The 20,719-nt window shown below is 34.8% G+C and overlaps 1 protein-coding gene across 1 annotated transcript in view; it reads left to right on the forward strand.

Moving 5' to 3' along the window:
- LOC129807755 (uncharacterized) overlaps positions 1–20,719 on the forward strand; it is a 75,066-nt gene that overhangs the window by 41,619 nt on the left and 12,728 nt on the right. Inside the window, exon 3 of the mRNA XM_055857221.1 lies at positions 18,756–19,037. Within this exon, the coding sequence (XP_055713196.1) occupies positions 18,756–19,037 (282 nt within the window). The remainder of the gene's footprint in view (positions 1–18,755; positions 19,038–20,719) is intronic.

Raw genomic sequence — 20,719 nt, forward strand, 5'->3', positions numbered from 1 at the left:
TAAGCACTCTCCATGGTGTTCCCATTCTCTAATCTCGCACAATGCCAGATAAACTCATTTCATATAAGCAGACTGAACTTCTTGAATGGCAATTAATCTAATTTTTAGGAGTTTACAGATGAATTTGCCAAATTCCCACTGCAAAATTAAATTACTCACAACACTATAAACTATCTTTTTTGGTCATTTTCATTAACACCAGACACCTATTTGTCCATGGGTGTTCCGGAGGAGCATCCAAAAAAAAAAAGAATGAAGAAGATGATGTTGAGTGATTTATCTTGAGGCATTTCTTTCATTTGGTGCTTCTCTAAAAATAGCAAATTCACCCAACAACGATATTTAATTATACAAACCGCAAATTTTACAGTATACACAATTGATTCTCGCGTATGGAATATTGTTCTCCTTCTGTAGCCACTGAACAGTTGGTGTTCTGAATAGCATTTTCAGTGCAAATTTGCGAGGGAAAATACCAGAAGAACATTGCAAAACATGAGTAATTAGACACTTTTTTTCATGATGTCTAAAAACACTGGGAGAAAATCGAGAAAACACATAATGTAATCTTTCAACGCTTCTTTAGAGAGTTTTATTTAATTCAAAGTTTTTGGAATTAGGATCACTCTTAAACGCTTGTAAGTTTAGATTTTTATTACAGTAATGTTTTGAAAAATTAAATAATTTATGAAGCTTAAAAAAGAAATTAATGTGAGCCTGAATTTATAGTAAAATTCTACATGTTTTAGTGTAATTTCAGAGCTTAAACATCAATTACAACTTTTGAAAATATGGAAAGTGTAAGAAAAACTTCGGGAATTTAAATTTATCAAACCTGTTTTAGTTTTTGAGATATCTAATAGTTAAAATTTGTTATAAATTGCAGGTTTCTGGCATAAGTTCGTCACAATTCTTTTTAGTTAAGAATAATGAAATATTTAGAAAAATCGGAATTATGATCACCTATGTGTAAAAAACGAAAAAATTACTTTCCTAGTTTGCTTGCGCAAAAACAAAGCAAAATTAAAAATAATAAGCGTTTGATAAGATCCAACCAAAAATTAGTATAACGTAAAATCATCGCTGCGTGTATTTTACTTATTTTAATAAAAAAGCACAATTTATAAAATTCTGCAAGTTTTCGGAATATTCGAGCTGCAATCAACAGTAGGGGGTTCCGGAAGTTGTAGGGAAATTAACAAACATTCAGGGAAACATATCAACTATCTCTAGAGCTTTCGGTTCGGTCTCAAAGCCTTTATCAGTAGTCAAGTCTTGCAAATTTTTCCTCTGAGACTCGTTCAGGGTTTTTGGTCAGTATTGCAACAGGGCATGAAAGGGAATGGGGAAAATTATTAAAGGACAGTGTAAAGTAGTGCTCCCGATCCCTTTCATGCCTTATTGTATACTTACCAAAAACCCTGAACGAATCTCAGAGGAAAAATCTACAAGACCTCTGATGAAGGCTTGGAGACCGAACCGAAAGCTCTGGAGATAGTTAATGTGTTTCTCTGAGAAATTGTTAGTTTCCTGACTACTTCTGGAACCCGCCCCGCCCCCCCCCATTGTTGATTCACCGAACACAAAAAGTGGAACTACAATAGCTTAAGCATTTTGTTTTAGTTTCTAGACTAATAGGGTAAGTGTGCTAAATTCCGGCCAGCTTGCAATTTTGGCCACCTTTTTTGTTCCTCGAATTTCCATGAACTTTTAGATTTTAGGTACTCTAGAGATTATACAATGCAAAAGAATAACAAAATATGTAGCTTCGACAAACGAGATGACGTGAAAAAGATATTGGAAGAATTCCCGAAGGGCAAGGAACTATGAGAATGAAGGTGGCCGAAATAGGGTACCAAAGCTATGTCTATATTTTTGTTCATTTTAAAATGTATTAAGAATGATTTTAGAGTAAATAAAGACGATAAACTATTCACAAGATTCCAAGCAACACTCTTACAAAAGAAAGAATTAAAAAAAATCGATTTGTACTTAAAATATTGCATTTCAAACTTGAGACTTTGACGCTTGCATGCAACTATGCCGAAATTTGGCACACTTACCCTATATTTTTAATATTTTGGGTACTTATAGTCATTCATTTGACTAATTTCACTTTCTATGCTCATTTATTGTTTAATACATTTTATAATTCTACAGTTGGAGTAGTAGGCAAATATTTTTTTAGACTAATATTGCTTTCACTCAAACTATAATATAAAATGCATATTTAATTATAATTTACTGCTTTTGCATTTCAAATAGCTAGATAGATAGATTTTATTCTTAATCTGTAACTTGGTTGCGTCATTGCCGCTCTGAATATGGATAGGGAAGTGAGCGTGTATGACAGCCTGCTGATGCGGTTTTGCGTTAGTGTGCGAGTTTTAGAATGCTCAGTTGTTTGCATGCGGGATGCTCCCACATTTTCTTAGTTTTTCGCTAATTTCTTAAGTTTTTGTGAAAAAATAACATTCAAATTACTTAAAACAAGTGATTTTTTAACATACGGTGATGAAAAACTAGTGAAAACAGTCTAAGAAATGGTTAAAATCGCTAAAAGAACGAAACATAACCTAATTTTAAAGTGTCAAATGGACTCCCGATATTTTACTTCAAAAATGGGGCTTAAAGTTATTAAATGGAGCTTCGAAATCGATAAAACTTCGTTCTGTGATTCATGTGCAAGTAGTCTTCAGTGATTTTTACTCGAAATTTAGTCAATTTTTACTAGTTTTAACGCAATCAAAATACATCAATAACTTCCTGATAGTTAACTCCCGGATGGACTTTATGCAAGAATGGGGCCTCATTTGTTTGGTGGATCGTCAATAAATGTTAGAAAAGTGATTCTTTCGATCATCGAAAATAGGTTTTCAGTAATTTTAACGAGAAATTAAGTGATTTTTGTGTAGTTTTGAATGACACAAAATACGTGAATAACTCCCGGATAGTTCATTCCATGAAGTTTTTTCTGCAAGATTGAAGCTCAGTTGCACAGTTAACCGTGATTAAATGTTAGAAAAGTAAGTCTCTGGATAACCTAAGACGATTTTTAGTGATGAAAACCAGAAATTCAGTGATTTTTTTGTAGTTTTGAATGACTCAAAATACGGGAATAACTCCAGAAAATCCAACTCCCGGAAGAACCTTTTTTAAACAAAAATATAACCTAGGGTATGTATATTTGTTTTTAAATATTTTCAGTATTTATTTTACTTGTTTTATTTTTCTTTGGCCATGAGTACTATTTTATATTACATGTGATACTTTTCCCAATAACTCCTAAATTAAGTACTTAAATATTCAAACTTAACTTTGTGTCTTAAAGAAAAAAATTGTTAGCAAAGTGGTTCAGTTACAATTTTTTGTCATTATGTTTATTATTAAAGAAATAATAAATATTGTTTAAGCAAGCGTTAAAATTAAAATCGTTCAAAAAATAATTTAAAGATTTCTTTTCGTTGAAATTTTTTTCGTTAGAGTATCAGTAATTCAAAATTTAATTTATAATACTCAATGAAATTTCATAAATGTTTCACTCGCGTTTCATCTCAACAAATTAATACGATTTATGCATGATTCGTTTTTTGTGTTAATTGCCTAATAAAGCATATACTTCTTATCAAAACAAGCCGTTACGTCAAGTGGAGACAAAGAAAGTCGAATAAATTTGAGTTCCCCAGTAAAAATACTAATTTTCAGTGATTCTACTTTATTTAAAAATCTTTGATGTGATATTCTGTGATCTAGTGATCCAGTGAGGCACCTAAGAAGGATTTTTGAGCTGTTCGACATTCGCGAAGCCAGAAATATTCTGTGAATTCCGACTGTGACTGTTTATTTTGGACAAACTCCAAAGGAATTATCGCCTTATCGCCAAGCCCTGATTGAAGGTTTTCTAGCCAATAAATTCAGGTCAGAATGGTTTTAGGAAAAGTGATAGAAGTTACATTAGAAAGTGTTCGGTCGGAAGGTTTTGTAACTGATATTGAACAATTATGCCCAGTATGTGGAGTTGTCAGTGAAAATATTTTTAAGATGGCTTTAAGACCGATGGCGAACTTACTTTTAAATAATTACACAAAAAACGTGAACTCCCGATTGGACGATAAAATCTCTGACAAAGATAGAAAGTCTACCGTTTTTATAAAACGCCAATAATTTGTTAAAATAAAACTTGATTTCATCTCTACTTAGGTTTTTCAATATCTCCATTTTGCATTTCTTTTACAACGTTTAATCAATTTTTGATATCTACTAATAGAATTTAATTGAACTAATGCTTAAAATATTTAATTGATTAAATATTCAATTAGATAATAAAAATATAATACTAAAGAAAAAAATATCTAAATTTTAATTTTAAACAAATTCCAACGACGACGAACGCATTGTGCTGCTGCACTGAACACCTCAGAGCGGCAATGTGTGCGAGTACGTATGTGTGTTAGTGTGATTTTGGTATCAGCAGGCTGTCATACACGCTCACTTCCCTATCCATATTCAGAGCGGCAATGGTTGCGTCTACCGCCGACTTACCATTACCAACCTCCCTACGTAAACGCCATAAATCCTGGTTCAATAAGCCGTATAGTTCACTGATAAAATCCAGTAACTTACAGTACAATTATATAATAATATATAACATAACTAATAGTTTTTAAAATATCTTTTAGAGGTTCTAAAATATCAGAAAGAATTTTAAATTAAGAAGCAATTTAAGGGGTTACGTGGGTCACGCAGAGTAAGAAAAAACAGTAGATTTTCTTTACATAGGTAGTTTTTTAAGAAAACGTGGTGAGGAAAGCCGAACTTAGTCGTTCTGCTAAATTATCGGTTTTCAAAGCTGTGTTCATTCCTATTCTCACCTATGGTCATGACCGAAAAAGTAAGATCGTGAGTACAAGCCTCCGAGATGAGGTACCTCAGGGCGGTTAAAGAAATCACTCGCCGAGATCGAGTGAGGAACGTAGCCTTTCGTGAGGAATTAAGAGTCGTAGAATTGCTTCTTCGGGTTGAGAGATCAAAATTTCGATGGTATGGGCATGATAAGGGCATGAATAGAAAAAGATTCCCCAGAAAAGCTATGCGAGCCATTGTGAGGCGGCGTCGAACTCGAAGCAGGTCTAGGACAAGGTGGCTGAATCAAATTCAGAATCTTGCCTAGGAGCGCCTTGGGATCGAACCCGAACATCTTCTTGAAGTGGCAGAAGATCGGCAAGCATGGGCTGTTAATTTGGATGTCACAATGAAAAATATCATGTATTAGTATTGTACTTTGTATTCCCAGATTTCCAAAAAAAAATTCTATATTTCTTCAACATTCTACTTTACGATTACGTATAAACCTGAGAAAGAAATAACTTTAGGGAAAACTGGGGCACCACCAAACACGGGGTAGTGCCAAACACTAATTTTTATTTCCAAACTATTTGGACTAACCTCGATCATTTCTTCAGTGAACGAGCAGCCCTATAATGCCTATAAATTTCCATAAGTCTTATCCTTTGAAGTCGAATAACTTATTAAAAAATCACAGTATTTGGTGCTACCCCGTGTTTGATGGTGCCCCAGTTTCCCCTATGTAGTCAAGAAAAATTATTTTCGCTATGGGTCACGGGTGATCCAATCGTCCTTAAAGAGTTAAAGGGTCTTCCATTACTTTTGTTCCCAGCTTTCTACCTCTTCTCAGAAAGGAGTTTTGAGGTAAAATATTCTCATTTTGTATGGGGGCTACCAGAATGGTGTTTGGGGCGACAGGGTGGTAATGATAGTTAAAAAGTATAAGTCATACACGAACTCTACAACGAATTTAATCAAGATTGCTTCAGTGGTTATTCCGTAATTCGTTGTCAAAACAGCGATTTTTGGGCAGGATAAAGGTTTCTGTTACAAGGACTCTCAGCGTTTATCGTCTTGGGTTCGCGTATTTTTTTTTAATTTTATATCAGTACTTATTTTATGCACCTACCCAAGCAGCAATTTTTTCTTAAAATGGTCTTGCAGAATTCCCTAAGTGAGGCACTATAGAACTAAAAATCTTTTTATTTACTTATAACGCTCTTGCTTCCATTACTGAGTTTACTATAAGTAAAGTGGCGCACTCTTAAGGATCTTAAGAGCTGCTATAGGAATTTCCATAGAAAATTTTCACTTTAAGTCTTTTAAAAGTGCACTAAAAGGCTTGTCTAATACTTGGTTCTATAAGGCAGCTATTTTGCTTCTTGGGTACTCTCGTTTGCAGCGATTTCAGGACCAGCGCTCACATAGTTTTGACTATTCTCCTTTGATAGAAACTTTAAAATTTCAAAGTGGTTATAAATTGCTAAGAACAGTCATATTTTGGCTATATCGCAATCCTTGAGAAAAAATGTTTTTTTTCTATAGAATTTTAAAATATGGCAACTTAGAAAGAACATTGGCAGTAGTAAATAGGGGTAGTTGTAAACACTGCAGTTTTTTTAAATTAATTATAAGTGTTATAAGATTTCAAAGAATTATGAATTTTTTATTCATATAGTGATTCATGTCCCATTAATTTATTTACTATACAAATTGAGATTTACATGGTTTTTGTAGGCTATGTTGATATCTTCCTGAGATATTTTGTGAAAATTAGAAGGTAATTTTGTTTTCTTGGGAATCTGATTTATTTTCCAGCATCCTGATTAACCTCGATGTATAGCCCATACCCAAGGGTAAGGCACGAACTGTATAATATTTTATTAAAATTCAATGTATCCTTGGAAAATCGCGTCAAATTTGCAATAGGGCTATAGTAATATTAAGGTCATATTCCGGGTATTTCTTTTTCATTTTCATATCATTACCGATTTATTTAATAATGTGAAAACATTCTGTTATACAATGATATCTAAAATTTCACAGAACCGTATACAATGTTATACTTGTTATAAATTAGTAAATATGTAGTTATATTGTAGTTATATTCTAGTCATTATATGAACAGAAAAAACCCAAATTTATAAACTATGCATATTTTGGCAAAATGATTTATTTATACCTTCTTGTGCTTCTTGTTGCGAATTTTTCACACCATTTATTTTCGTCTGAGTGCAAAATGTGAGCTAAAAGTCTCGTTTTCAAGCATTTCATTTTCTCTGAGTGATCCATCATTGGGGGAGGTATTACACATTAACATGTGGGAGACAGAGAAAAATGTTTTGAGATGTTAAAAGTCGGAAATTCATCTTCATCTTTTGATGTTGGATGCACGCTCTTATTTTTTATTTTATTATTTTTATTTTGTTGTATATGGAGAGTTACCTTCAATTTTTCTTCATGCTTCCATCTCAATTTCCGCGACATTGATTTATGCATTTGAGCCCCTTATATGCATTGAGATCACATTTCACTGATTTGATGAGACCATTAAATGGTATGTGTGTGATGCCATAAGTGCAATCAATGTGGTGATTAATAGCTATAATAAGAAGTAAGATAATTAGTTTGTTGCATGATCCACGAGTGCAGTCAAGAGGGCATTCAGGTTTCCAGAGCGCAAATAACTCGGAAGTTACTTCTTCATGTTCAGTAATCTTCTAATGTACCAACTTTGTTGCAATCACTGATTCGTGGTTTCAATTGCCATATGCAAAATTCTCAATAAATGCCAATTGAATGATGATGGACTTCGGTGAAGGTCTGAGAAAAGAAGCTCCTCAGCTTCTCCAAAGACACGTGTCTCACTCCGAGACATTTCCCGCCAAAAAAGATGTTGCAAGACAGCATAAGACGTGAGTGTATAACGAAGGCGCATTTCAACTCATAAACTCTGCACGAAATCTCCGTGTTAAACATACAAGAACAATTGGTGCAGTTACTCCCATTGAATTGATTAGTTGAAATAAAATGCTGCCTCACTCACAGACGATTCTGGGTGCTATTTTAGTGGAACAAAAAGCGGTAACCTAGAATTCAATTAACACACAAATTTCCACCCAAGAAAGCACCATCTTCAGTCAGGTGCACCACAGACAAACACAATTCTTCTTTGCTGATCTGGGATGCCGGGAAATGAGCATTCAGCAATTCGGAAATGAGCCACAAATTACAAAGTTTTGCCCTGGCAAAAGAGACATACATTTGGCATGATTTGTATCTTGGGGGTAATTGGAGTGATTGAGCCGAAGGAGATGGAGAAAATGCACTCAACAGAGGCCATCATTAAAAATCGATTTTCCACTTCTGAACCACCAATTTACCAACCTGAAAATCACAAAGTGCATTTTTCATAATCACACTGCCAATTGATTTATTGTCTCAGTCAATAAATGAAATCCCTCATGGGATTTTCTGGGGATTTTTATTCACTTCACGAGCTTTAATCCGCGGCACCATGAGGAAAAAATCAAGTCCAATAATCCAGGGCAGGCACAAAAAATGAATAAATTTGAGGGCGTGTGCGCCGGTTAAATTGTACCGGCCGGGGGGATTAAATGATATACGAAATCCAAATAGGAGAAAGCGGGTACTCAATGGGTCAAGTGATAGAGCACTCGCTCTATGATGCAAGTGTCCCGGGTTCGAATACCCTTTAGGTCACCAGGAATTTTTCTGGCGTTAAAGGTGTTCGGATTGCATCCAGTGAGCTTCACTGCACTTGATTCCACGGGCATATGGGACTGACAACCTCATCCCGTATGAGAAAAAATAATAATGAATGTCTAAAAATCCCCTTACGGAAAGGCCTAGTTCCTTCATGGAATGTTGTGCCAGCATATTATTATTATTAAATAGGGGAAAGCGCGCTACCTTCGGACGACTGAAGCTTCGGACAACTCAATCTTTTTTTCTATTCTTAATGAATTTAATGCATTGCCCTTTTCAGGAAATTTGAAGCATTGGACTAGCTATTAAAATATAATTTTATAATGGCCCAATTTCATTTTAAAAAAAAATGAAAAAATAAGTTGTTCGAAGCTTCAGTCATTCGAAGGTAGCGCTCTATTCTTGCTTCCTGTTTGAAAATGTTCACACCTTAGTAAAAAAGGGGAAAAATGTCTAGAGATATTGTTTTTAATTGGGGTCATCGAAGACTGGAAGTCGATATCTCTTACCGTTTGACCTCTAGCTCGAGAATAAATTTAAGGTCAAGTAAAAAAAAATCCGAAAAAATTATTCAAAATCGGTACTTAACCGATTCATTACCGATGAAGACCGATGCAGTCGGGTTCAGAATTTCAATACCTTTCCAAAAAATCCAAATTTAACCAAATCGGTTGAAAAATCAGCCCTCCAAAGTGATGGATCTTTGACCTTCAATAATTTAAAATGTCGAATTTTCCGGTCATAAGTATGTTAGGGCGAAATTTTCGCCTGGAATACCTCTAAAACACATCCGAAAATCGGTGAGCGTCGGGTAAGAAGAAGCAAAGAAAATTTTCAAATTCTTCCCAAAGCTTTCGGCTCGGACTCCAAGCCTTCCTCAGTGGTCAAATTTTTAGTCATTTCTTGCTTTGTCAAAGGGTTTTTTTTTGTTCACAGGGCATGGGATTTGGGGCACTACACTTAATTTTCTACTTATTTTTAGAATTTTTAGCAATTTTTCTTTCTTTGTGTGTCTTTCTTGAGATTTCTTTGTGAGACTACACAAAGAAATCTTAGAAAGATAGTTCCTATTAACTTGTGACTCAGAATTGGAAATCTATTAAGTATAATAGGTGAAGTAAAAAGTACTGAACACTTTCCCCTTGCGATTCAAAAGGTCACCAAGTCCGGATTAATAGCCTAAAAGATTTTGATGTGTCTTTGGTGGGATTGAAATGGAATAATCCCAATGAAAGAGAATCATTTTGAATTGATTCCCAATGGCCAAATGCTCAATTCAGACCCCTATTGTCAATTAATGATCTGATTCAAGCGAATGATCGACTAGAAGCATCCAGAATTGGTCAAAAGAGACCAGAGTCCAGACCTGGAACTAAGAGATCATCACCTTCTCCGCTTACTTACTTAATTAGGTAGCTGTAACGTCCCTTTAAAGGACTAGGCCTATCCCACTAAACGTAGCATAGTTCGCTGACGAAAACTCCGTCCTATCGGAGGCTTCTTGCGGAGCTACAGTTCCCGAAGATCTCAAATCCTAAATAGTGACCAATTTCATTGCTTTTTGAGAGCCTAGTACTAGGTCATTTATCTTTAATCCAATCCCAAGTTAAATATTTCCAAAAAATCGTAATTTATAAGAAATTAGAGCAGTTATGCCATTTGGCTAAGCCTTATGTCTGAAACCCGTATTAGCCTCAGGTTCGTGACTTACCATTGGGGTTGCTTACCCAATCTCCCATCACTCATCTGAGTATACCGAGGCCTACCAGGCATTCTGTATGCGAAATTTTGGCATAGTTGCATGCAAGTGCCAAAGTCTCAAGTTTGAAATGTAATGTTTTTAATGTAAATTGAATTTTTTGTTACTTTTCTATGAGTGTTGCTTGAAATCTTATAGACAGTTAATTGTCTTTATTTTCTCTGTCATTCTTAATACATTTTAAAATGAATAAAAATGCAGGCAAAGCATTGGGTAATATTTAGGCCACCTTCATTCTCATAGTTCCTTGCCCTTTCGGTATTCCTTCAAAGCCTTTTTTTTAAAGTTTCTCGTTCGGCAAAGTGATAGATTTTGTTATTTTTTGCATTGTATAATTTCTAGGCAAAAACTAAAAAATTATGTAAATTTGAGGAACAACCAATGTGGCCGGAATTGCAAGCTGGCCGAAATTTGGTACACTTACCCTACAGACAATCCTAACTATGTTAATTTCGTCTTCAAACAAGTCAGAACTTTTTACTTCACCTAATATAATTTCAATTTTTGAGCTTTTTAATAGGGGGTAAACCGGTCTGCCACTAACGGTTCGCTAAGTCTGCCGATCAGCCGATCATAGAGATTGATCGGCGCTGATCAACCGATCTGTCCCTCACGTTTACTCTCTCACATTTACTTATCCAATTTGGAACTGTGATATTTCCTAATGGTTTTAGATGGCAAAAGGAAAAAAAAACAAAGAAGAAGTAGGGTAAAGGCTCATAATTTTGGACAGTCTGCTTATAAGCATCGATGTTCCAAGTTTGAAGTGCGATATTTTCAATACTAATTGACTGTTTTTGTTACTCTCTTTTCAGAAGGGTTGTTTAGAAACTTGGAAAGGGTTTATTGTCTTTGTTTTTACTAAAATTAGTCTTAATACGTTTAAAAATGAATAGATATGTAGAGGTGAATTTGACACGAATTTTGGACAACTTGGTTATTAATTTGGACAACTTGGTTGTAAATTTGGACAGCTAATCCGCCTCAACAGGATGCCCATTGTTCTTCATTTTATGAACCAATCTTACCAAGTCCTCTTCCTGTTCATGTTAGGGAACCGTAGAATGTCACAAGAAGTCCGGAACCTTTCCATATCATTCATTAAAGTGAGTTGACTTCGGTACTCCAAGTACGTACGGATTCGCTCATTCCCTGGCCTTTCCAGGAGCCTTTCAAGGCTTTTCTCGCTGAACTTCTTTCGTAGAGATGATGCTCCTTTGTTTCTCCAGGCATTTGTCCAACCTAGTCATCCCAAAAGCTAAAACTTCACGAAATTTCGTGAGAAAAACACCTGTCCAAAATAAGGAGTATCACATCACTGGTAAATGTCTTAAAAAATTTCCCATATTTCACACGAAAAATCTAATTCACAAGGCAAATCTCACTTCAGGTCAAATGTACAAATCACCATTAACGTGAATTAACACAATATTCAATGAATATTCAATAATATCACTCAAAAAAAGCGAAGAATCATTGTTAGTAGTTCACCACAGCTAAATAAGACTGAAGTAAATACAAAGTTCTGTCATATTTCTCGTATTGCTCACACTGCATTTTCAACAAAGGAATTTTAACTCAAATCATATTCAAAATTTAACGTATTTAGTGTTAAAATCTTCCAAAAAGAACAAATATTTAGATAGAATTCATTATTCATCAAATATTGGAATAAAAATCCATCATTTTAATCAATTTACTTTTAGTGTCCAATGTTATCCTCAAAGTGTCCAAAATAAGAAACTGGACAAAATTATGAGCCTTTCCCCTACTTTCGAATGAAAAATCTTGTGCTTCTTCGCGGTTTTCTTTTTACCTAGATAAGGGAAGAGCGCCAGCGATCGGCAGTGTTCCTCGGATCGTCAGGTTAATACCACATTGTTGCTCCAAATTAAATGATTTTTTTAAAATTATTAGCTAGTCTTTACCATTTAAATCTCACAGGAATACAGCGCATTAACTCAGATTTAATTTATAAAACCAATTTTTCCTGAGGCACCTGATTAAATTCCTGACGATCCGAGGTACAGAGTGCAAGTTTGCATTTACACATATTTTTTTTATTAATTTATTGTAAAAATTAAAAAAAAATCAAAAGTACAGATATAGTTAAAGGAATCACTGTATCAATTAGCATACATAAAAATACCAAATAAAGTTTTGAGGATTATATTTTCAACTAAATATGGAGCATGTCTCTTAACATTCCGATCCGGGGTACTCTTCCCTTATCAATAAATAAATAATTTCAGGCGAGTTTGCCGAATTATTTGGTGCCAGTATATTTGTACTTTGTCCTTTTGAACTAGTTCAAATCCCTTCACTTAATGACTTTCACTGAAGCATCATGCCGCCTTGAGCCTGCAAAAATTTTCCGGCTCATAGTGCAAATTTGTGATAACTTGAGGCGCAATTATTGGTTGTTTCAATAAATGCACTTCCCGCTGATGCAGCCGAAAGACAAATATCACGAAATGTCTTAAATGAATCTCTTTCACTTCTTTTCTCTCCTTCACGGTAATTTGCTGAAAGAGGCGAAGAAAAAATTGCTCTGGAGGATGGTACCTTCTCTTCTTGGAGCCCCAAATAACACGATTAACCCCCAGGGAAGCACAAGGGAATTTACCACTGCCAACAAATTCAATGGCAAGAGGAAATTGATCCGGGCAAATGTACCTTTTTCCGCGCAAAATCACCGACAATTTTGGCCCAAGTGCATTGAATTTACTTTGGAGGGGCTCTGCAGGTGAAATTTCACTTCCCGGATGGATTTTTTCGCGCGCGAAATAGTCGGTGGTTCTTTTTTTCATATCTCTGAATTAAGTGGAGCCAAATTCCGTTAATTTTATAATAACAGTGACTCTGGCGAGTTATGAAAGTGTTTTGATTGAAAAATCTGATGCGCTGAATTGACCCAAAATTCCTCAAGAGCAATATGGGCAAGAGATTTTTCATCTTTTTTTTTGTTGTCTAATTGGATGCGCAATTGGTAATTGAGTTTCACCTGTTGATCTATTGTGCGATTTTGACCACGACTTACACCCGCGATCGCGATTGTGCCTCACATGCAATTAACCTTCTTAGGAGAGTGTTGTGGTCTTGAAAGAAAGAAGTTGATGGAACGCGAATTGCGCTCCGTTGATTCATCTCTCAGGAATTTCCACGTGCGGATTCTTTGTGGTGAAATCCTCATCAACACTTCAATATGCATCAAGAGTTGTGGACGGAATAATCAACGTGTTTGGAAAATTCTCTAGAGATACTGTTGGAAAACTAAGCTGGGAAATTGCATTCTTTGCATTTTGTGAAATTTACCATAAAAAGAAATAATATGAAATGGAATGTTTCAACGCTTTGGTATTCCATAGAAGAATAAAAAATCTTGGGATTTGCATACTTACATCATTAGAGAAGGGCGAGGCATTATCGTATGGGTGCTATATACAAAACTTAAGGAAAAGCCAGAAATATCAAGAAATTACTATACATTTCTTCTTAAAGCAAGTTTCGTATTGAAGAAAAAAATGTAATTTATTGACAAAAAAATAGAGTTGAATAGTACGAATCTACCCGACACTTCCCTATATATATAATTATATTGTTATTGTTAATGAATAGTATAGTAAGTTTAACATCTCAATTTTAAAAGTATTTATACAAAAAGAAAAAAATGAGTCACTGAAATTCAATACCAATAGTATTGAAATCAATCCCATGAGTTCAATCCCACAAATAGGGGAAAGTACTTCCTCTTCGAACGTTGATGCCTTCGAAGTAAATGTCTTTTATTTTTCCTAAGAGACACATAATTATCAATAAAACTAACTAATATTTAATAGAAATGTGTAAGTATCTTTTCGAAAAAATAAAAACAAAATTCACATTATTCGAAAGCAAGAACATACGAAAAGAGAGTACTCTCCCCTATCCCAAAATGGTCTTGAATAAAATTGATTTTTAATTGATTTCATAATTTGTGACTGAGATATAGAAGCTCTGGAACTGATTCTGCTTTTCAATTTACTTTCAGATTTTATGGTCATTTATTGGCATTGTGGGATTGAATCCCAAAAATTATTTTTTTAGCAAAGAATGGTATTGATATTGATCCTCCAAGAATATTTTTAACTAACTAGAGATTATGTGATTGTGGTATTGACTTTAAAATATCCTTTTTGTTGAAATGAATTATTTTCCTGACTTCAATTCCAGTATTTTTTTTAATCATAATGTGATAAAGCGTTAGTGCGTTATGTTTTAATAATAATTAATATCTTATTTAATCATTATGTATCAAAACCAATTTTACCATGCGCAAAAGACTAGTCCAATACAGCCAACGAAGTTCAATTAAGATGATAGCATGAAATGGGTAGTGTGTAAGTCCGATCAACCTAGATTTTTTTTACAAAATATACCTATGTAAGACCAATTTGACATATTTTTTATACATGAATCACACAAAGTCCTAATTAATTCAGAGGTATACTGAAGTCAATCCCACGATGTATTAAAAATCTATCGCACGTTAAGCTAAAATTGAATAATTGAATCCCAAGACATCTTGGTATTCAATACTGAAATTTCTCTTGGTATTCAATTAATTCCAGAATTTCTAATAGCCAATTCCATAAGATATCAATACCAATACCAAAAACGTGACCAAAATATAACAAATTTGTCAGGGGCCTATCAAGCATAATAAAAAGTGAAGCTATTTTTCACTTTTCCTTGTATAAATTTTGCATCTATTTCACCGCGACTTAAACAAATTTCCTCGTAGTTCTTGTATAATTTTGGCGAACATTATGAAATATGTATTTTTAGATAGCTTTTAATACACGATTTCGAAATATATTAGACTGATAAGTCAATTCTCTTTAGGAAAAAACTTGCCAATAGTTTTTAGTGCCTCTATGCAAATACGTATATGGAAAAATGAAATGTCGAGAGGCCCCTGAAATTTATGGTACTCTAGTCCCCAGCGAGTGGCCTTCAAAGTTGAAGCCAATTTCTTACTTTCACATACAAATGCGTATGGGAATTTTTCTGCACTCGTGATCGTTATGCTAAATATTTAAAAAAGTGAGAAGTTTTCCGTATTATAAGATACCTTTCCGTATGGAGGGATAAATATACTAAATTTTTGTTTAAATAAATTTTTTCCTCGGAGCACTGTGAGCTGAGTCCGAGATCAATTTAGGAATTGGCTTCAAATAGCTCCATATAAAAAGGCCAACTTGCCAGGCGCTTGTGTGATAGGGAAAAAAATAGCCCGAAACTTTAAGTAATTTTTCTGACAATAACAATGAATAATAATTTTCAGTCTGATGAAAAATATTACGTTTGAGTAATGTAGTTTTTATTCCCAACGGGATTTTGCTTAAAAAAATATTAAAAGTATAAAAAATAAGTAAAATAATTTTTCAATATGAGAATTTAAAAATTCGCCATTTTTAAGCTTAAATATTTACTATATAACAAATAGCTGGAGACTGGCAAAAATATCCTAGATTCGTTCATCCTTCTGCTTTGCAATTACGTACAAACATAAGGAGAAAATAACTTTAGGTAGTCAGGAAAAATTATTTTCTTTATGGGACACCGGTGTTCCAATCGTCTTTAAAGGGTTAAAGCTCAGTGAGCATCGAATGACCATTGGAAAGGGCTCTATGAAGCTCTTAGTAACTAATATTAGGAGTTGGAGGGAGAAAGCTTGTCCTGACGAAGACTCTTCTAAACCAACGGTAACAATCACAGTTCAGCTGGGGTGGTAACTTTGAGGGGTGCTATAACAGCGGCTAACTTTAAGTTACGATATCACTATAGTTCCGCTAGATGGGGTGAGTGTTCGATGAGTTATTCCGAAGTTACAATCGAATCGGCTTCTCAGCCGGTCTTCACTCGTGAAGCGTGGACGACGCTGGATTCGTGGTCTTTTTGGAATGGGCAATAGTCGCAATAGTGCTGAATCTCCGGGAGGCTAGCGATGAAGGATGCTCCAGAATGCTCTGGTGTAAGACCTGTAGCATTTGGGCTACAATACGACTTTGTCATACTGTTATGCCCTAGGCACACTTACGACTTAAGCCGAGAGACGACTTAGCGGAAAATGATGGAAATGTAGTTTAACCATTATTTCTAATATAATTACGCTAAGTCGTCTCTCGGCTAATCCTCAGGTCTGTCAAGGCCCTTACAGAGAACGGTTAAAAACTTTTTATATTTCTAATTCTATCAAGATCACTTGAATTTGTTCAAAGTATCGCTATGAATGTAAACTGTCTTCAGTTTTAGGCTTAAGACATGGGTAAATGATCCTTCATATTTTGAATAAACCCTAGATATTGGAGATATTCATAAATTGGGCTAGGTCTCCGTGTATCACCGTGTACCACAATTTCATTGACTAATACCTGTTATGGTATTGATCTTATTTGCTAGAATACGATCGCTTTTGGTCAGTAACCAATCGAACATAAATAGCAATTAATTAAAAGCATTTTTTATGCAAAAGTAATGTATTAAAACATCACTGAAAGACGAAGATGAATATTTATCACGTTTTCAATTATACAAAGTTTTAAATTGAGAAAAATTAAAGAACCATAATTAAATTTAATTAAATTACGGTTGAGATTAATCTCAATTCTCTTTATTGCACTTTGCGGTTGACTTTTGCGGGTCAGTTTCCGCCAAAATCATCCTGGCCAGGAGGATGGGAATGACTTTTGCCGACGATGGTTCTTATCGATGGACAATCCCAAAGAAGGCCAAAAGATGGGAGAGACATGCAAAATCACGGCCACAAATTTTCACCTCTTATAAGAATTATTGGTGCTTTGGATGCAATAAATTTCATGTTTATTGCTCAACGCACCGGCTTTTGCCCAAAAAAAAAACTGCTAGTGTGTTATTTTATTAATCTTTAATACCTCTTCTTCATGGGTGATGGAGCTCTTTTTTCATTCTATTTTTTTTGTTGTTGTGTTCTTGACTCTCGTTTATTGTGTGCCCCCATCAAGCAAGATATGAGAAATTTGGCATCATCATGTCTTGTTCTTTCAACTTCTCATCATTTTCCCTCCATATCTCGGGCTGCGTCTTCGCCGGAGTCCATTTGCGAAAATTTCACATGGAGATGCCCCCAAGATGATGACGAAAGAGATCACAATCTCTGTGATACTCCTCTTGGATTGACTGTTAGACCGTGTTGGGATTCCAAAGTGAATTGAATCCGTTACCGGTGCGATGATTAGGCTATCGCGTGGCAAGTATGCTCCTTCACAATCTCAATTTCTTTCTGGGAAAATGATGAGACCATCTTGGACATGGAGTGACTAATAAAAGAATTTTCTGCAAATTGTAATTGCAAACGGTTCCAATTGCTTTGGCTGAAAAAAAAAGAAATGTGTCGATGAGTAATTTGTTCATTTGAATTGAGAGCTAAGGTGAGCCCCTAAGCAGGTGCAAGTGCTTGATTATATTGTAATTCAGGAATATTGATAAATTACACCACTTCATTAGCACCATTTCATTCATTAAAAGATGTTTATTTAGTGAGGATTACTTTCTACTTAATGTTATCCTACATACTCGGTGAGATTATTTTTACTTTTAAATGAGATAACGAGCTTTCTGGATTGCTAAATGCCTCAAGCAGACTCTTAAATAAAGTTACATAGTATAAACGAGATGTTACAAATTTGAAAAAACGGTTTAGTACATGCATGTACTAATAGAATTAGTACAAAACGAGCTTTCTGGATTGCTAAATACCTCTAGCAGACTCTTAAATAAAGTTACATAGTATAAACGGAATGTTACAAATTTAAAAATAAAACGGTTTAGTACATGCATGTACTAATAAAATTAGTACAAAATTTATTAAATAGAGAAATGATAAACTGAAGCATAAATGAGAAAAGTGTAGCTGAGAAATCGAAAGGGATTTCTTGTATGTACTAAACCTAAAATCATATACCGTTCAGCCATGTATTTTAGTACTAGGTAGAACATAAGAGGGAATGAAGTAAAAATAGTTATATGTATTGTTTTTATTCATAAACATTTTTAAAAATATTCATTTAAGAGGCCTACCACTTCAGGTCCAAAAAAATGCAACACACAGAGAAAGGGTAATAATAAAATTTCCGCATAAAAAGTTTAACGTGCTAAGAAATTGAGTAATTTAACATCAGTGACTCACCTCTCGACACCAAATCACCATGGAGAGAGGACTCTCAAGTTTCAGAGATGGGTATCATGAACATGAGACAGAGACTCTTCGTTATCACAAATTATTTTCTCACGAAGAATCCACAAGAATATTACATAAGTTGCTTAATTAATTAACCACTTGGTCTTCCCTTTTTCCATTCTCGTGCTTCCACATCTCTTGTTGCTCATCGATGACCATCAGATAAGACTAGTGTTAGCCGGAAATGAAATATGGCCCCTGGAGCGACCAGATGGGATGCCCAACATTGTGTCGCTGGAGGTGATGTGTGGAAAGGATCACATGGATGTTCACCTGTCTTTTTCGCAGCCCTTCGAGGGCATTGTGAGCTCAAAGGGTCAACACAGTGATCCACGATGTGTCTACGTTCCTCCATCCACAGGAAAGACCTTCTTCTCCTTCCGGATAGCTTACGCCCGGTGTGGCACAAAGCCTGATCTCAATGGGCAGTTCTACGAGAACACGGTAAGTTATTGACCTGATACTGCAAAGAGTTTAAATTATTTATTTAATTAATTAACAGGATTAACAGATTTATAATTAAACCTTTGAGAATTTTGCTAAAGTGCGACAAATTAACTTACCGTTTATAAATCATTCGCTTGAATGATTTTTTGTATTTGATTTGGATGCTTAATTAATCTTAAGTTCCTACCAGTAGCGTACCAAAAGGGGTGCGTGAGGAGCGATCCGCCCAGGGCGCGAGCCTCCAGGGGCGCCGATGTTCCTTTTTTTTAGACAACTAAACCCTGAAGCTTTATTCTTTCCGTGTTGAAGTAAAAAAGAAAAAGATTTTAATAAAATAGACTCCGAGTCTTTCTGGAGTGCCCCTCTAGTTCTTATACAATGCCTTTTGTCCTTGCAATTATGCAAAATTTGGCGTTGAAATAAATAAAAAAAACTTTCAATTTCTTCACGAGACTTTCTAGGGAGCTCCTCTAGTTTTGTGGTCCTAATTTAAAATACATTTTCTCTTTACCTATCAAAATTTTGCGTTAAAGTAAAGAAAAAGCTTTTTTAATTCCCTGACTTCCTGGGGCATTCATTTGTTCTAAAGGCTTTCTTGGTGCACTTGAGAGAAATCCGAAAAAGTTAAAATAATATTCCGGAAATGTGAATTTTACCCTGCAGTATTGATGCGAAATCGGTGTAAATATTACCATTTCTAGATGTATTATGGGTTAAAGTTACCCTTTTTTCATGTTGATTTTACCCTCAAAAGGTGTAAAATTAACATTAAAAAATGTTGATATATTTTTACACCCGAAAAGTGTTAAAGTTATGACGAAAAAAAGTTAATCGTAGCCTCTTTTTTTTCTCAGTGTGCCCATAACGCTCACAAAAAGCATTTTGCCCTTATACTTTTGAAAGATCTCACGATAAAATTAAAAACGACACTTTAAATTCCTTCAGGTGCTTCTTGGGGGCGCCTAATTTCTTGCAGTGCTTTCTTGGCGCTCTTCTTGGCTCTTAAAATGCATTTTGTCCTTAAATTCCTTCAAAATTTCGAGTTGAAATAAAAACATACTTCAAAATATTAAATTAAAATTGTGCTTAAAATACGCACAGCTCATGTATGGATGGTTTAGATTGTGTATAAAACTGGTAATTTTCAAATATTGTGCATCAAATCTGCATAACTCAAGCATAAAACGGTTTATATTGTGCTAAAAACGCGCACAGCTGTTAAACATAAAACGATTAAGATTCAGAAAACTGCTAAAAATTTAGATTCAATTTTGCTTGAGCTATGCAGGATTATGCTCAATTTTAACCATTTTATTTTTGAGCTGTGCGCTGCTGTACCGGTTTCGACGAGCACCATCTGTTTTAAGAAGTCTAACCGCTGTGCATGTTTTCAGTACAACCTTAACCATTTCATGCTTAAGCTGTGCATGTTTTCAAAATAATCTTAATCAAGATACTATTCTTCAAAATTTTGATTTTTACTGTTGATGAATACTGAGTATTACAGTGTCTACAGTCTGGGGATTTCCAGACATGCATTATTATTTTTTCTTGTACGGGATGAGGTTGTCAGTCCCATGTCCGTGGAATCAAGTGCAGTGAAGCTCACTGGATGCAATCCGAACACCTTTAACGCCAGTAAAATTCCTGGTGACCTAAAGGAATTCGAACCCATGACA

This window comes from Phlebotomus papatasi, chromosome 3 (assembly GCF_024763615.1).
Source record: "Phlebotomus papatasi isolate M1 chromosome 3, Ppap_2.1, whole genome shotgun sequence".
NCBI classification, from domain to species: domain Eukaryota; kingdom Metazoa; phylum Arthropoda; class Insecta; order Diptera; family Psychodidae; genus Phlebotomus; species Phlebotomus papatasi.